Below are 14,810 nucleotides of genomic sequence, written 5' to 3'. Positions count from 1 at the left end.
AAAATGTAAAACAACAACAAAAAAGTTCCCCAACTTCTTCAGAATTCAGGTTGTACCATCCTTAAAATTTTATTTATTATTATTATTATTATTATTATTTTTAAATCTATCAACCACTTATACAAAATCGAAACCAGAAAACCCGGAGAAGTACCTGAGTACCGGGCAGAACTCCACATACTTTAGTTAACCTGTAACCTGGCTTCCGGATCAAACCTGGGATCCCAAAAGATTGCCCACCTGTGCTTGCGAATAATAAAACATTGCCAATTTTGATTTCACATGTAAATTTATTAGCATTCAATAGTCAGCAGGTTTGGCCACAGATCTCCACAGATTATCCACTCCCATGACATTTACATTTTTAATTAGAGCATTGGACAACAAAGACAAGCAACAACTTTTATACAATATACCTCTGTTACATAGTATTACTGGTTCGTTACCTTTGGTCATTTTTACAGCCATACGTAATTTTTTTTTGTACATTTTTAAAAAATAAAAAAATGGACTGAATTTTGAGGAGGTTGAATAGGATAATGCAAATAACTGCAAATGTGCATTTTCCAAATCCTGCTGTTGTGGGTTTGTTAGTTTCCTCTTTCATTAAAAATACCTTATATTTATATATAGTCCTTCAGGAAAACAATATTCAGATTGCATTCAGATATTTGGCTAAATATTTATTGATATATATGCATTTATTCATATGTATATTTGTAACAGCATATATGTAACATGTATGTAACAGCAATTTAAGTTAATTGGCAAATTAATGCCAATTGTAACAGCCAAGTGTAACAGCAATTTAAGTTAATTGGCAAATTAAGTGGTAGCTGGGATCTGAACTCATAAAGCTTTAACTACTCAATCACCACAGCCAAGCAAACCATAAATGAGGCATTAAAAAGCCAGGACCATGATGTGCTTCAAATATAAAGTAACATGAGTAATTACTTGCAAGTACTTTAGTAACAGTATAAACTATAGTATTGGGTTTTTGATGCGAGTCTGGTGCTCCCATTGCTAGGATAGAGGCATAGCTGATTATTGGCAGATTTACGATAATAAAAGAGCTGGTTAACGCAATAAAACATCATGCTTCTGTTATGACTATTCATGTCCATGGAATAGTCAAAATCTTTGGAAATTTGTTAATAATAATCTTATAAGCAAGGAGCAATTACTCTGTTAAAATGGAATAACTTATCATGGTTCATTATCTTATTTTACTAGATAATCTTATTTCTTTTAATTTGACATACTGTATATATAGTATTGACAATTATAATTGTGTGTTAATTTTTCTTGTCCTCCTTCCAGTTAATCCTTTCCCCTCTGTCATTTTAGGTCTTTATGTTCAGCCATTTATCAGCATTTATGCTAATTTATTGTCTGATTTATGTTCTTAAGTTACTGTTTTTGCAATATATTTTACAATTGTTATGTTAACAAATGCTTGATCTGATTTGACCATTAATGCCTGGACAGTGGGGTTTAATATACCTGTGTATACCTGTGTTTTTAAACAATTCACTCAACAGTTACTGATATGACAAATTTTGGTCAAGCACTCAGTATTCCAATATGGGTAATAATTTGCAAAGGATTTTAACCAAGGTTATCTTTTCATTTTGATTACACATTAATAGTCCTTAAGTCATATTCTTAAGTCATGCAGCGCACACTGAACAATAAATCCCACTCTGCATATCAAGATACTGTACAATGTTGCATTATTTGTATATAAATCATCTTATCAGGAAAAAATACAATTGTGCCTATAAATACATACATACTGCTATGTTTTATTTGGATTTATGAGGTTTTATGTTTTTACTTCCCTCTGTTTCTTCACAGTCATGATCTCAATATGTGTCGGCATAAGTTTGTAAAGATAGGTGAAAAAAATGAAAGAAAAATATAATTTATAAATCAGTATATCCTTTAGTCTTTTAATTAATTAATAATCAAATATTGGAAAGTTTAAAGATGGCATTTCTTATCTAGAAATCCAAAAGAAAAAAAAAATTAAGTTGTTTTTGTTCTTTCGATCTCATGCTCAATAAGAAATTAGAAAATGGGTCAAATGTTGGGTTTTATTTTAATATTAAATTTTTTTCAGGATGCTGTGAACCAAACATGTAACCTTAGGATCTCTATAAAGCAGAAGCTTTTACTGATAGCAGGTTAATCTGCAACAGACAGATTTTAGGGGTGCAGGTTTATGACATTTACCCGTAACAGCATGAAAACGAGTGTCTGCAAGCTCCAACACACAAGCAACTTTAATTTTTTAAGAAATTTTGAATGGTGTACACCAGTCACCTCCCGACAGACCAATTCCTCCTGTGCCAATTTAATAATTTTGGGGTATGCTTGAGATTTAATATCGTCAAACAATATTGTATATTTACAAAGGCAGTGGTGGCTTAAGAGGTTGAGGCTCTGGGGTGCTGATCAGATGGTCATAGGTTTGAGCCCTGGGCCACCACTTGATTGCCACTGGAATGGCAACTTCGGCTAAGGAACTTAACGCTACGCCCATATAAAATCACTCAGCTGTTGCTGGTCATAAAGCCCAAACAAGAAAGGAGGAGGGTTGACAAATGTTAAGATGAAACCTGATAATTGACCAACTTTCTAATTTATGTTTATAATTAAACAGAAAGAAAGGAAATTACATGGATTAAACTATCGTCATAATTTGTTGTTGTGCCCTCATACACTTCCACACAGCATAACAAAGGCACTGATTTTTCCATAATTATTTTCCAGTCTGTATGTGTTTGTGTGAAATATGTTTGATAAGTGTTCCTGTCAATAAAGAGTGAATTAAAAACCAGAAATGTTGATGCTACCAGGCGGATCACATCCGTTGTGGCCTGCACCACCACGACTATATTTACATTTCTGGGAGGTGCACATCTGGCGATGCTGGAGGCTATGGAGTACAGTATGCAGTTACAGTACGCAGTACCTATGTGAGGCAACCTAAAGCATAGACTTGATGCAGAAGAACAAATCAGGGTTTAGTCTTTCTGAACCTTTGTGTGTCTATTCAAAGTACGTTGACCAATCAACTATTTCACAAAATCATAATATAAATGTGCTCAGAAAGAGAAGTATTTGATAAACTACTCTTGCCTCTCTCGGTATTGGCCATCAGTTAGGGCTTCAATCACCCTCTTTTTAGATGGAGCCATAAATCAAATGCCCTCATAAACAGAACTTAACAAAGGCACCAGTTTTCCAAGTCTTTATGTGCTTGTATGAAATATGTTGGGCAAATAGGTAAAGAGAGTTCCTGTCAGTAGAACCTGATGTAGAAGCAAAGAATGCCGCTACCAGATTGATCAAAGTTGTTGTGGTCTGTGCCACCACAATGTGTATTTACATTTCTGGGGAGGTCACATCAGGCTATGCAATAAACCACGACATACCGTATGCGGCAATACAGTACCAGCATGAGGTCACCTTTGGCGCAAAAGCACAAATCAGGGTGAATTCGTTTAGAAACTTTGTAGATTCTTTGTGCATTCAAAGTATGCTGACCAGTCAACAATTTCAGGAAAATATGGAACAAGTGTGCTCAGAAAGAGAAGTATTTGGTGAACCACTCTTGCCTCTTGGGGTCTTGGCCATCAGGTACAGCTTCAATCACCCTCTTTTCAGATGGAGCCCTAAAACACAGGTAAATACATTTTCTAACAACACGATTGTTTATAACCATAAATACATACAATATGTGCTGTTGTAAAAATAAACTTCTGTTAGATTGAATAAGATTGAATACGGTTCAAGTAAGGGCAGTATGTTATACTGCTTTCATTGTGGGGTTGATTGGTTTTGATGCAGGGTTTACTTCATAATGTTGGTCACTAGTTGGGTGCAAAAGAAACCTGCAGATGTTTGTTTTACTCAGGCAGGTACAGCTAATCATCACCTTTCTGCTTGGATAATCCCAGAGTGTACATAAACAAGCTTTAGTTAGTCAGAATGCAGAGCCTAGAGTTTTGACTACATCACCTCTTATGCACAACAATTTATGTCTAATAAAATGTTGAAATGGTTCTAAGATTCTACTGAAGACTAATAAAGCACTCTATAATGTAAAAGGCACTGTACACTTATTTTATGCTGCACTACCTCGGCAATCTTTTTATCATGATGAGCCATGCCTGGTTAAATTAAAAGGTGCAGGCTCTTTTTTTGTACCATAGATAAAAACACCCACAAATATTGAATATTGATTGTTTGTTGATGGTGGAATAGCTGGCCGCTTTATGTCCCAAGATGCTCTTGTCTGTGTTACCTTCTGGTGCCAGTTATACCTTGATAGCTAGTCTTGAAGTCACTGCTTGCATTCTGCACACAATCTACTGTACAATCTTAAATCATTCAAGACAAGAGTATGTACAAAAATATGTGCTCTCTCTCTGTCTCTCTCTCTCTCTCTTTTTCTGTCAATCTACAGATGTTACTTCTGAGATACCAGTGATCCTGCCGCCTGTCTTCTTGATCCATACTGATGATCCATTTCTGCTTGGAGCCTCCATCACCTGAAAAATATGCCCTGCTGTCTAGGATTGCCAGCATTTGCCTTTTCTGTAGGTACATGCACATCCATTGATTTCCCTATTGAACAGGAAGGACAGTATTAAAATCCTGGAGAAACTGGTGTACAGACTGTAGAGTGCTAATGGTCCAAGCTTTTAGAGTTTCATGTGTATGAAATGGGTGGTCTTTATGACTGCTGGGGGTTTCTGTTTTTGGCACTTAAAATATACAGGAAGAACAATAACAGGTATTCAGCAACCTGGGGTGCCTTTAATGGAGCATAAGTGGATTAGTGTTGATGGAAATATGGGCTGGTTCCTTGCAGGGTTAAATCTGTTTCAGCTCATTAGTGTGCTTCAAACTTCCAGCACCATTTGGTTTCCATTTGGTGTACTTTCATCAGGTCTTCCAGGTTGTTGGGGCTTTTTGTATTCAGTTGCTCAAACCAATTTAAGTTGTGGAGCTGACTTGGCCACTGTGAAACATTCCACTTCGTTGCTTTAAAGTCTTTAAGCTCTAAGTCTTGAATTGCATTTAAAGTTACCTTTAGCTGTTATTGCCCATCTGCAACATAAAGCATCTTTCAATACGTTTTGAACCATCTAGCCCTATACACTTGAGAATTCTTTTGCTGTTTTTGTCAGTGGTCAGGGGTCATATTGGCCGACATCACGTCTATGTCTAAAAATGTGGTGGTACATATAATATCATGAGCAGTTCCTTCATTTTCTTATACTCCTCTCTAACTTTCGTACCAGTACAAGTTGATCTCATCCATCCACAGGATGTTCATTCAGAACTGTGTAGGCTGTGCTTGAACTGGTCTTCCTCTTTTTGAGACGTACCAGTGGATTAAATTTGTGTAAACCTTGGGTATTTGCATTTTAGTGAAGCCATCTCTTGACTGTAGGTGTCCGTATGCCTACCTCATGGAGGGTGTTCTTGATCTGGCCAACTGTTTTTTAAGGGTTTTTCTTTAATATGGACATAATTCTTCTGACATCCAGAACAATTCAGTTTTCTGTGGTCTTACTGTATATATACAGATTATTGTGGCATAGATACTGGTGCCAGAGAGGTTGGTTTAATGTTGTTGTATTTTTCAGACACTGCTGATTTGATGGGAGTTCCACTCACATTTGATGTCTCTAGGGCTACACAGAATAGTGCAAAAAGAAAAATGCAATAGTGTTCCTGTCAGCTCAGAGCAGTCTGGTCATTCACCTCTGATCTCACTTCAGACCATCCACTCACACCATGTTCTTTGTTTTCACACCATTCTGTGACAGGTTTAAAGACATCTACAGTTTGTAAAATCCACATCAACAGTTTCAAATGCCATATCAAACTTATATGAATAAAAAGAAATGAAACAAAGTCCAGAAATTACTGTCTTATATTTACTGTCTTATATAAGCTTTAAAAACAATGATGTTTTTGTTGTTTTTATGTACTCATGTGCATAAGATTGTGATTACCTGGTGTGCTGGCTGTTGAGTTGCAACTTGTGCAGGAAGTCATGAGTGGGAGTAAGAGTATGTCGAACAGAAGTCTTGACCTCTGAATGAAAGGAAATTGGAGTTTGTGTCTGTGATGGGAGGACTGTCCGACTTGACAACTGTGATGACTTGGGTGATGCCCCTTCTACTGAACTGTGGCTTGGTATACTGGTCCCTCCTGGTTGCATATCTTCTCGGATCTTTTTCTGAAAATATGACAAAGTACATTTGCTCTGCTTGGCTGACCACTTTTCCACTAATTCACATTAATTAGCACAGACTCATATTTAAAATTAATTCTTGAACAGGCATTAGTTGCTTAATCAATTTTCAGCTACGGGGTATATGCATACATATACACACAGTATATATACAGGATATACACTACTCACAATAAATTAGGGATATTGTGAGAGACTTAGTGGATGTCATACATACGGTGTTTGTTTCACTTCAGACATTTTTGCGATAGGGAGGCAATTGTATTGGGGTGATAGACACACCTTATTTTGTGTTTTCCATGTAATGGTCTCATTGTGTACAGGTGTGCCTTATATTGGGGCCAATCCCAAAAGACAACCTTTTATAATGTGGCATCAATTTCAACATTCCTGTGGGTATAAAAAGCTGGTATTGTCAGTAAGTCATTCCAAGTTCATCCTTCAAACAGTCACGAACACACGACGTCACATAACGATCGAGCAGCGCCACCTGGCCATGGCACGCCTTCGGGGCGGTGGCAGGCAGTCAGATGTTGCTCGTGAACTTGGTGTGTCTCAAAGTGTCATCAGCAGACTTGCATCAAGACACAGAACTACTAGCAGAGTTCATGACAGACCCAGGAGTGGAGCCCCACGAGTGACAGACCGCAACGATGACCAGTACCTAAGGACCTATGCCCTCAGACATCGTTATGTAACTGCCACACAGCTGCAGGCCCGTTTATGAGACGCAAAGGGGTACTAGGGTTTTTCAGACAAACCATTCGCAACTGACTCCACCGCTTTGGCTTGAATGCCAGACGACCGTTGCAGGTGACTCCACTGACGCCAAGACACCGCCGTGAACGTTTGCAGTGAGCACAAGACTGTGTGACCTGGACAGTGCAGCAGGGGTCTACCGTCCTGTGCACAGAAATTATTGTCGTCAGCGTTGCTGAAGAAGGCGAGGTGAGCGATACGCTGAGGTCAACATGGTCCCCAGGGTTTGCTTTGGTGGAGGAGGTGCAACAGTCTGGGCAGGCATTACCAGTCAGCGCAAAACAGATTTGGTTATTGTAAATGGCTCAGTCACTGCACGTTCTTATCTCAGAGACATCACAGAACCCATCATCATCCCCCAATTCCACCAGCACACCCCCAACTTTCTGTTTATGGATGATAATGCTCCACCACATCGTGGCAGAATTGTCACAGCTCGACTTCAGGAAGTTGGAGTGTCTCATATGGTATGGCCATCAATGTCCCCTGACCTGAACCCCATAGAGCACTTCTGGGACCAGTTGAAGCAGAGACTGGATGATCGTACCCCACCCCCATGTAACCTGGCAGAATTCAAATTCAGAGCAAAAAAGGAAAAGCACTCATGTAAATAACAATATCCCGAATTGTATATACACAACTCACAATAAGTTAGGGATATTGATATTTACATGAGTGTTTTTCCTTTTTCTTCTGAATTTGAATAAAATAAGTAAAAAAATTTATATATCTTTGATATTACTAATAATGTATGAAAATATATACACACACACTACCGCTCAACACTATTCCAAGGAAACAAACATGAAATTAGTCTAAATAGAAAATATAGTATACAGTATAGTAAAAGAACATGCTGACATTGTCAGGTAGAAATCATGATTTTAATGGAAAAAATAAATGTCTTTGTCTTTAAAACTTTGACATAAAAAAAACACCTTTTGCAACAATTATAGCTTGGCAGGAAAATATAGTGTGTGGATCAAATGGTTCACCGTAGCGACCCCTTAATGAAAGGAGCCGAAAAAGACAAACAACAGACATTTAAGCTGTCAATTTTTTAAGATAATCTGATGAGACTTCACTCTATGCGTCCTTGATGGATTGGGTTGATGGAGTCTTCCTTCATACCATACATTCAAGCTTCTCCCACAACAGCAATAGGGTTTAGATCCGGACAGAATTACAGTCAGAATTCCGTCTAACTTGTAAAATGGATAGAATTGTTTGTGAATTGCATGAAAATTTTTTTTTTTTTTTTGGAAAATCCCAAACTTTTGAGCAGTAGTATACATGTATAATATAATACAGTATATATTATTCTAAGGACTTTAAACAAAGGAAATTTAAAAATATGAACTGTGTGGTCTTCCTATTTTGATCAAATACTGGTCCCCAATACAAGACTCGCAAAGCCACCTACCACATATTTTTTAAAATAGTTCTTATGGTACACCAGCATAACCCATTTAAGGCACTCCTCATCCTCTTCTACATATATAAGCTCACAGATGCCAATGATCGGTCAGTGTCACAATGACTGACAGGAAGTGGATAATGGCCTCCCTCCCACCCAAGTAGCATGTCCAATTTTGCTGTTTAGAATAGCTATGAAAGGATTTAACCTTGTAAACCAGAGACAATAAGGAAAATTCCTATTTATTGTGACAATTTTAACTAGAATTTTAGTTGGTAGGAGGAGGGTGCTTGAGCACCCGCCCCTTTCCTCCAGGATGCCTCAAGTGCCATTTTCTTTGTTGTTTTTTGTTGTTGTTTAATGTGTATGTGCGTATGGAGCCCTGTCTTTGCCCCTCAACAATAAAATGTAACTATTAATTTCAATTTTGCTAAATAAAAGGATTTGGCTTGCATCAGTCACATGACTGCCATTAACCAATGCTCGCCCTTGAGGGCAGAGCGCGCTCATTACGAGCCGGGTACGAGCCGGGTACGAGCTCGCGAAGTGCACGCACATTTTCTGCAGGCTGGGTGGTGCGGAGCTGGAGGAGACTGCAAGAAACTGCAACAAAACAGTAAGTAGGATGTACAGCGCACACTATAGTCTATAACAACAAATGAATTGAATTAAATAAGCGTGCTGTTTGTGCAACAGCGGGACAAACATTACCTGTCCTTGCTCTGTCCACCGTTTTACAGTAGGAAACATGTTTTGTTTTAAAGTAAGTTACAGGACTTTTTTCCTTCTTTTCTGGCTTTTATTTCACAAAAAAAGGTTCTAATATGGACATCCACATAATTATGGATTATTATATTTATGATATAAAAAAACACTGTTTTTAAAGAAAATAAATTAAGTAACAGATGATATTAGGTTTGTATTTCGAATTAGATAAAATGCTGATTTTACAGCAGTAAAATTACTGTATCTCTACAGTTTAAACATTTAATAAGCACCGCATGTGCATGTTTGTGTGTTATATGTGTGTAGATTTTTTAAAATGATTACTGATAATACAGCAAAAATTCCACACATGCCTCGAAAGGAGAGGAGAAAGAAACGGCTACAAAAGGAGCTGTGTGAGGCTGCTAAAGGCAGTGGATCCCTCACCAGCTGGATTACAAAGGGCACAGGTAACATTAACACATGTACCAGTCGTTGCATTGTAGAGGTATTCAAGGATAAAAACAATAATAAAAACAGTTGCGATGTTTTGGTTCTATAACATTTTTTATCATTACTTTATCATGGACTAGGTGCAAAAGTTGTTAAGTGTAAATAATTAAATAATAGATAAATGCGATATTAAATTGTGCATTGTTCTTAAATAACCAGCAAGTGGAGGATAATAGTTCAGATGAGGAGATGAAAGGAATGTAGAGGAAAGGGCAAGCCAGGAGAAAGAGTAAACAGTTTGATGCAATTCCATATTAGATTCATCATGAATGTGAGTTGTTGTTATTCAGCCTGTTCTATCTTTTTTAACTTTGAGCACCCGCCCCTTTAAACGTCTCTGCACGGCCCTGATCTTCCTGGCCTTGGTCCAGCACCGCTTGCTCTAGATTAAGTGCAGATCAGGGAGCTCGGTGCGGATGATGCGCTTGGCTGATCGCACCACCCTCTGTAGAGCTCGTCTGTCCTGCATGGTGCTGTTTCCAAACCAGGTTGTGATGTTACCCTCAGGATGCTCTCTATGGTGCAGGAGTAAAAGTTTCTAAGCACCCTGGAGGGCGGTCTGAAGTCTCTCAAGCGTCTGAGGTGGAAGAGAGGCTGACGGGCCTTTTTCACCACGGTGTTGATGTGACAGGACCATGACGGGTCCTGCGTGATGTGGACACCGAGATATCTGAAGCTGTCCACTCTCTCTACTGGGCTCCTGTTGATGATGGGGGTCTGGTAGTTCCTCTTCTGCTTTGTACTAAAGTCCACTATAAACTCCTTTGTCTTACTGAGAGAGGGGAGTCTAGGGGATGGCATGGCATAGGCATATGCTTTGCTGGCTGTAGTGTAACAGTGGTCCTTGGTATTCTTCTGTCTGGTTGGATGTTTAATAAACTGTATGGTGATTGGTTTATTATTGACATTTAATCAATGCATTGATCTGATGGCCAGAATAAATTGAAGTATAACTGTTCAACATTTAAAACAGTCTAAGGAGTCTGCATTTGTCCTCTCTGAATTGAATAATCAATCTGATTCTTCTTATAAATATCAATGACTAGTGATGGACCAAACATGCTGTAATGTGGAGAAAGACTGCACTCTTAACCACACTATCGGTAATTGTGGGATATACCATTATTTGGCAGATCCAGATATCAAAATCTCTCCAAACTATGTGTAAGTGAGGCTAACCTTCATGGTAGGCGTGAGACTTCCTGACTGTGTTCTGAGGTGGTAGGCTTTGACTGTCCCATCATTGCTTAGAGGATATTGTGATAGCTGATGAAGATCTTCCTGGTGGACAAATAAACAAAATGTAAACCTAGTTTCTGTATGCACATCATCATTGTACACAAATAAGCCACATTTAAGCAGCATCTTGGTACTGTACAGAGGTGACTGAAAGTTTATTTATTGTGGAGCAATAACTGTAACTCAACATTTCTGGTAACCGATCCGTTCCTGCACATCAGCTGGAAGGAATTTTAGCCTATTGCAAAAAAGCTTTAACTCCTAATAGTGTTAGTGGGTGTCCCTTATATGAGCTGCATTCTCCAAAACAGTACATTTATTCACAGAAGTTGTGATATTTTCCTTTAAAATTTACTGGTATAACTCAGAATTCATAGTTCCATTAATGTTATCTAACCATGGAACTATCACCACCATATTTCAATGATTGGATAGGGTTATTATGCTGGACTGCAGCATTTTTTCTTTCTCCAAACATAATTTAAGCCTAAATCGTTCTCTAGCAAAGTGTAGAAGTGCAGCAATGTTCTTTTTAGAGGGCAGTGGCTTTCTCCCCAGATGTTAATGTGACACAGCCCTTTAGTTGCTTAGCAGTTATCCTGCGTTCCTTTGTGACTTCTCTGATAATTACATGGCTTGCTCTTCGAGTGATCTTTGGTGGAAAACAAAAATCTAAACTGTCAAGTGATGGATTTGTAACCTTTTCTAGCCTGAAGAGTATTACTGTTTTTGTGAGATCCTCAAAAACATCCTACAGTATGTTAAAGCCTTAACTCACATTGAGATATGTGATGTAAAGATCAGACTTTGACAGGTACCTCTCCCCATCTGACTGTCATCCCACTGACTGGAAACACCTGACTCTTATTTAACCTTTGAATCAGCTAGAAATCCTAGAGGTTTGCATCCAATTGCCACACACAGATTTGTTAAAGCAACTTCCTTAGGGCCGAGCATACTCTTTATATATCTAAATTTGGTTCTCTTTGAATATGAAGACTTGTGTGAAGTTCAGTTAATGTTAGGTTACATTTATGCAAAAACAGAAAATCATCCATAAAGAGATCACAATTTTTAAATCACCACAGTATCTTAACCAACCAGCAATCTCTTGATGAGTTGGTCTCGTTCAGTGAGCTTGTCTTGGAGTTTAGAAATGATGTGAAGATCCTCAACTCCTCTTCTACTTTTCTCCTCTTTCAGCCTACATTTATACAAACACACACAAACAGTTATTTTTAATGACCTTATATAGCCTTGATTGTGTGCATGCTATAGCAACATGTGTTTGTGAAAATATGTGGAAATTTGCATGATCGTAAAATGTAATAAGAGTAATGCGTTCTCTGTTTCGCAGGCAACAGTTCGGGCATGTAACTGTGTTTGGGCAGAGTTGAAATCAGATATGTTCTTTATTTCTGTTCTCTCTTCATTTTTTGTCTCTTCATTTTGTGTTTCATCAATCCCGTCCTTCTCATCATCCTTTGATCCATCCTCAACTCCTTTGTCTTTCCAGGAACTGGATGACCTGCAAAAAACAAAAAACAAATGAACAAATTAACAACCCACATAGATTTAAAAGCTTTAAAGTAATGAAAAGGTTTACATTCATGCACATCATTTCAGATCTATCTGGAAAGTTTCTAAGCTTTCTACCGTGACACAGGAATACCCAAACACTCTCAGAGTGAAAGCTGAGCCCTAGACAATGTCAATTAGTATTGCAAAAAAAACCAAGCCTGAATTTCTTTATTTTATATAATTTTTTTGGATTTTTTTTTCAAATTTTCTCCCTAATTTAGTCATGTCCAATTCGTCCCCGTCACTCATTCGGCTCCCACATTAAGGCTACTACCACTCAGTCGGGTGTTTCCTCCGAACCATGTGACGCCTGCTGACCGCATCTTTTCAAACTGCTCGCTCACGCACGCACCGTTGGGAGCGGCGTAACATACTCGAAGGACAGTGCCATCCGCTCCTTCCGCTTGCGTGAGCTTACAGACGCCCCTGATTGGCTGTAGAGCCGTGATTAACGTGGGAGCGCGAAGTACCTCTCATCCCTCCCCTCTGAGAGAGCTCGGCCAATCAGATGGCTGCGAGAGGTTACAGCATCACCCGGGAATCGAACTCACGATCTCTGGATGATAGGGCGAGCACTTTGCCACTGCGCCACTCAAAGGCCCTAAGCTTGAATTTTTAACCTTAATCTGACCTTCTGCTGCTCTTTTGTTTGTGGTTCATGCTGGTTTCTCTCTTCGTGTTGAGTTCATGGACTCGCTCTTTCAGTTCATCATTCTCTCTTCTCAGTTCTTGCACCTCACTGGTCCTTTCATCCAGTTGCCTCTCAAGTGACTGTAGTTTGTTCTGCTGCTTCAGGTCCTTACAGAGAGAGGGAAATTATTCCTTTATGTTCAGTTGCAGTTGTGTTATGTCTGTGGATATTTAGTGTATCCTGGCACGTACAAGAAGGATGGGTTTTTGTACTCAGCTGTAGTAATGCTAGGATTAGCAGATATACCTGTTGTAAAGCCATCATCTCTGTATGTATCTGGAGTTCATTCTGCAGGTCTTCAATCTGCTGCATATGCCTCTGTGTGACCTGTCTGACCCATTCAGTGTGCTGTTGTGTTAACTCTGCTTTCTGTTTTTCTACAGAGATAGATAGATCGATAGATCGATAGATAGATAGATAGATAGATAGATAGATAGATAGATAGATAGATAGATAGAAAGTTGGACATGGTATGCAATGTCAGCTCTCAAATTATTGATACCCTTCAGGAGAAAAAAAATGAAAATTAGATTCCTAGTGCAAAATCATTTCTGTTATATATGGTCAGCCCTTGGAAGACAGGAGACAGTCAAGGTCACAAAATGATTGATACCATAACTAAATCTTAATTGTCTACAAAAGTGAAAAAAGATGGAGTGCTTAAGTTTTGTGACTGGGTGAGGATCTTGACAAATTTGGAAGCCTTGGAGGTAAAAGTTGAAATAGTAGAGGCCCAGTTTAGGAGGAGCTTTAGGAGAATCCTTAACTGACCATCTAACTATATCGCCATAGGGATAGAAAAGTGGAAGGAAACTCAAAGAATGTGTAAATAAAATTCATTACTTAAGGAAAATTTGTAAATACATAAGCTTAAAATGTCACACATGCAGTCATTCTGTTTACTTTGCAACAATACTATGTTAACATCCATACACTTTTAGTGTAAGTCTAGAAAATTCAAATTCTAAAAATAAAGAGAATCTTTGAAACTAGATAATGATAGTAACTATCTTGTCGTGCTTACCCAACTGTAATTTGTACTGGGTGTGAAGGTGTTGTCTTTCCGCCTGCAGTTCCTCACTTGCATGTTTCTCTAAGGCCTGTAAGGCATGCTGATGGTTGAGTCTCTCTAGCCGCAACAACTCCTGGTCTTGCTGATGTCGTCCATGCTTCTCTCTCCTCACATCTGTTAATTCATTGTTCAAACCTGCTTCCTCATCCTCATCTTCCTCCTGTACAACCTATAGAACGAAATTATAAAGCATAACTGCTCGATAATACTTGTGTCAGCTTAAGTCGACTCAAGATTTTATTTAACAGAGCTACTGTAGCAAAATGCATCCCATATGAATTTTATGCCAGTTAGATTTTATATTCTGATATCTTTGATGTAGACTCTGCCTATGTAATAAAAACCAAATAGTGAAAAAATGTATATGGTTACTCTGGTCAAACTATGGCTATAATCAGTGAGTCTATACTGTAACTATTGTACAGTTGTACATTACTCTTCTTATCAGGAGTAAAAAAAAAAGTTATGTATACACTATGAATAATCTGAAAGGTGCAAAATAATTGTATTGTTATTGTATACTCAGTCATACTCACAGCCAGCTGGTGGGTGG

At 38.4% G+C, this 14,810-nt stretch overlaps 1 protein-coding gene across 4 annotated transcripts in view; it reads right to left on the bottom strand.

The window, feature by feature from the left end:
• Positions 1 to 270: 270 nt before the first annotated feature.
• Positions 271 to 14,810, bottom strand: part of fam184b (family with sequence similarity 184 member B) — a 50,250-nt gene continuing 35,710 nt past the window's right edge. For 3 of the 4 annotated variants that reach the window (XM_053479897.1, XM_053479898.1, XM_053479899.1), the window contains exons 12-19: positions 14,210 to 14,426; positions 13,432 to 13,562; positions 13,126 to 13,292; positions 12,292 to 12,441; positions 12,015 to 12,117; positions 10,854 to 10,955; positions 6,039 to 6,265; positions 271 to 3,683 (exon numbers count right to left, since the gene is read on the bottom strand). In XM_053479897.1, the coding sequence (XP_053335872.1) occupies positions 3,593 to 3,683; positions 6,039 to 6,265; positions 10,854 to 10,955; positions 12,015 to 12,117; positions 12,292 to 12,441; positions 13,126 to 13,292; positions 13,432 to 13,562; positions 14,210 to 14,426 (1,188 nt within the window). In that variant the 3' untranslated portion in view covers positions 271 to 3,592. Of the gene's footprint in view, positions 3,684 to 6,038; positions 6,266 to 10,853; positions 10,956 to 12,014; positions 12,118 to 12,291; positions 12,442 to 13,125; positions 13,293 to 13,431; positions 13,563 to 14,209; positions 14,427 to 14,810 lie in introns of those variants that run through there. The other variant, XM_053479900.1, reaches the window with a different exon arrangement.

The sequence above is a fragment of the Clarias gariepinus genome, chromosome 20, assembly GCF_024256425.1.
Source record: "Clarias gariepinus isolate MV-2021 ecotype Netherlands chromosome 20, CGAR_prim_01v2, whole genome shotgun sequence".
Lineage (NCBI taxonomy): Eukaryota > Metazoa > Chordata > Actinopteri > Siluriformes > Clariidae > Clarias > Clarias gariepinus.
The sequence above is the reverse complement of the archived record's forward strand: the minus strand, read 5'-3'. Positions and strand labels throughout refer to the sequence as shown.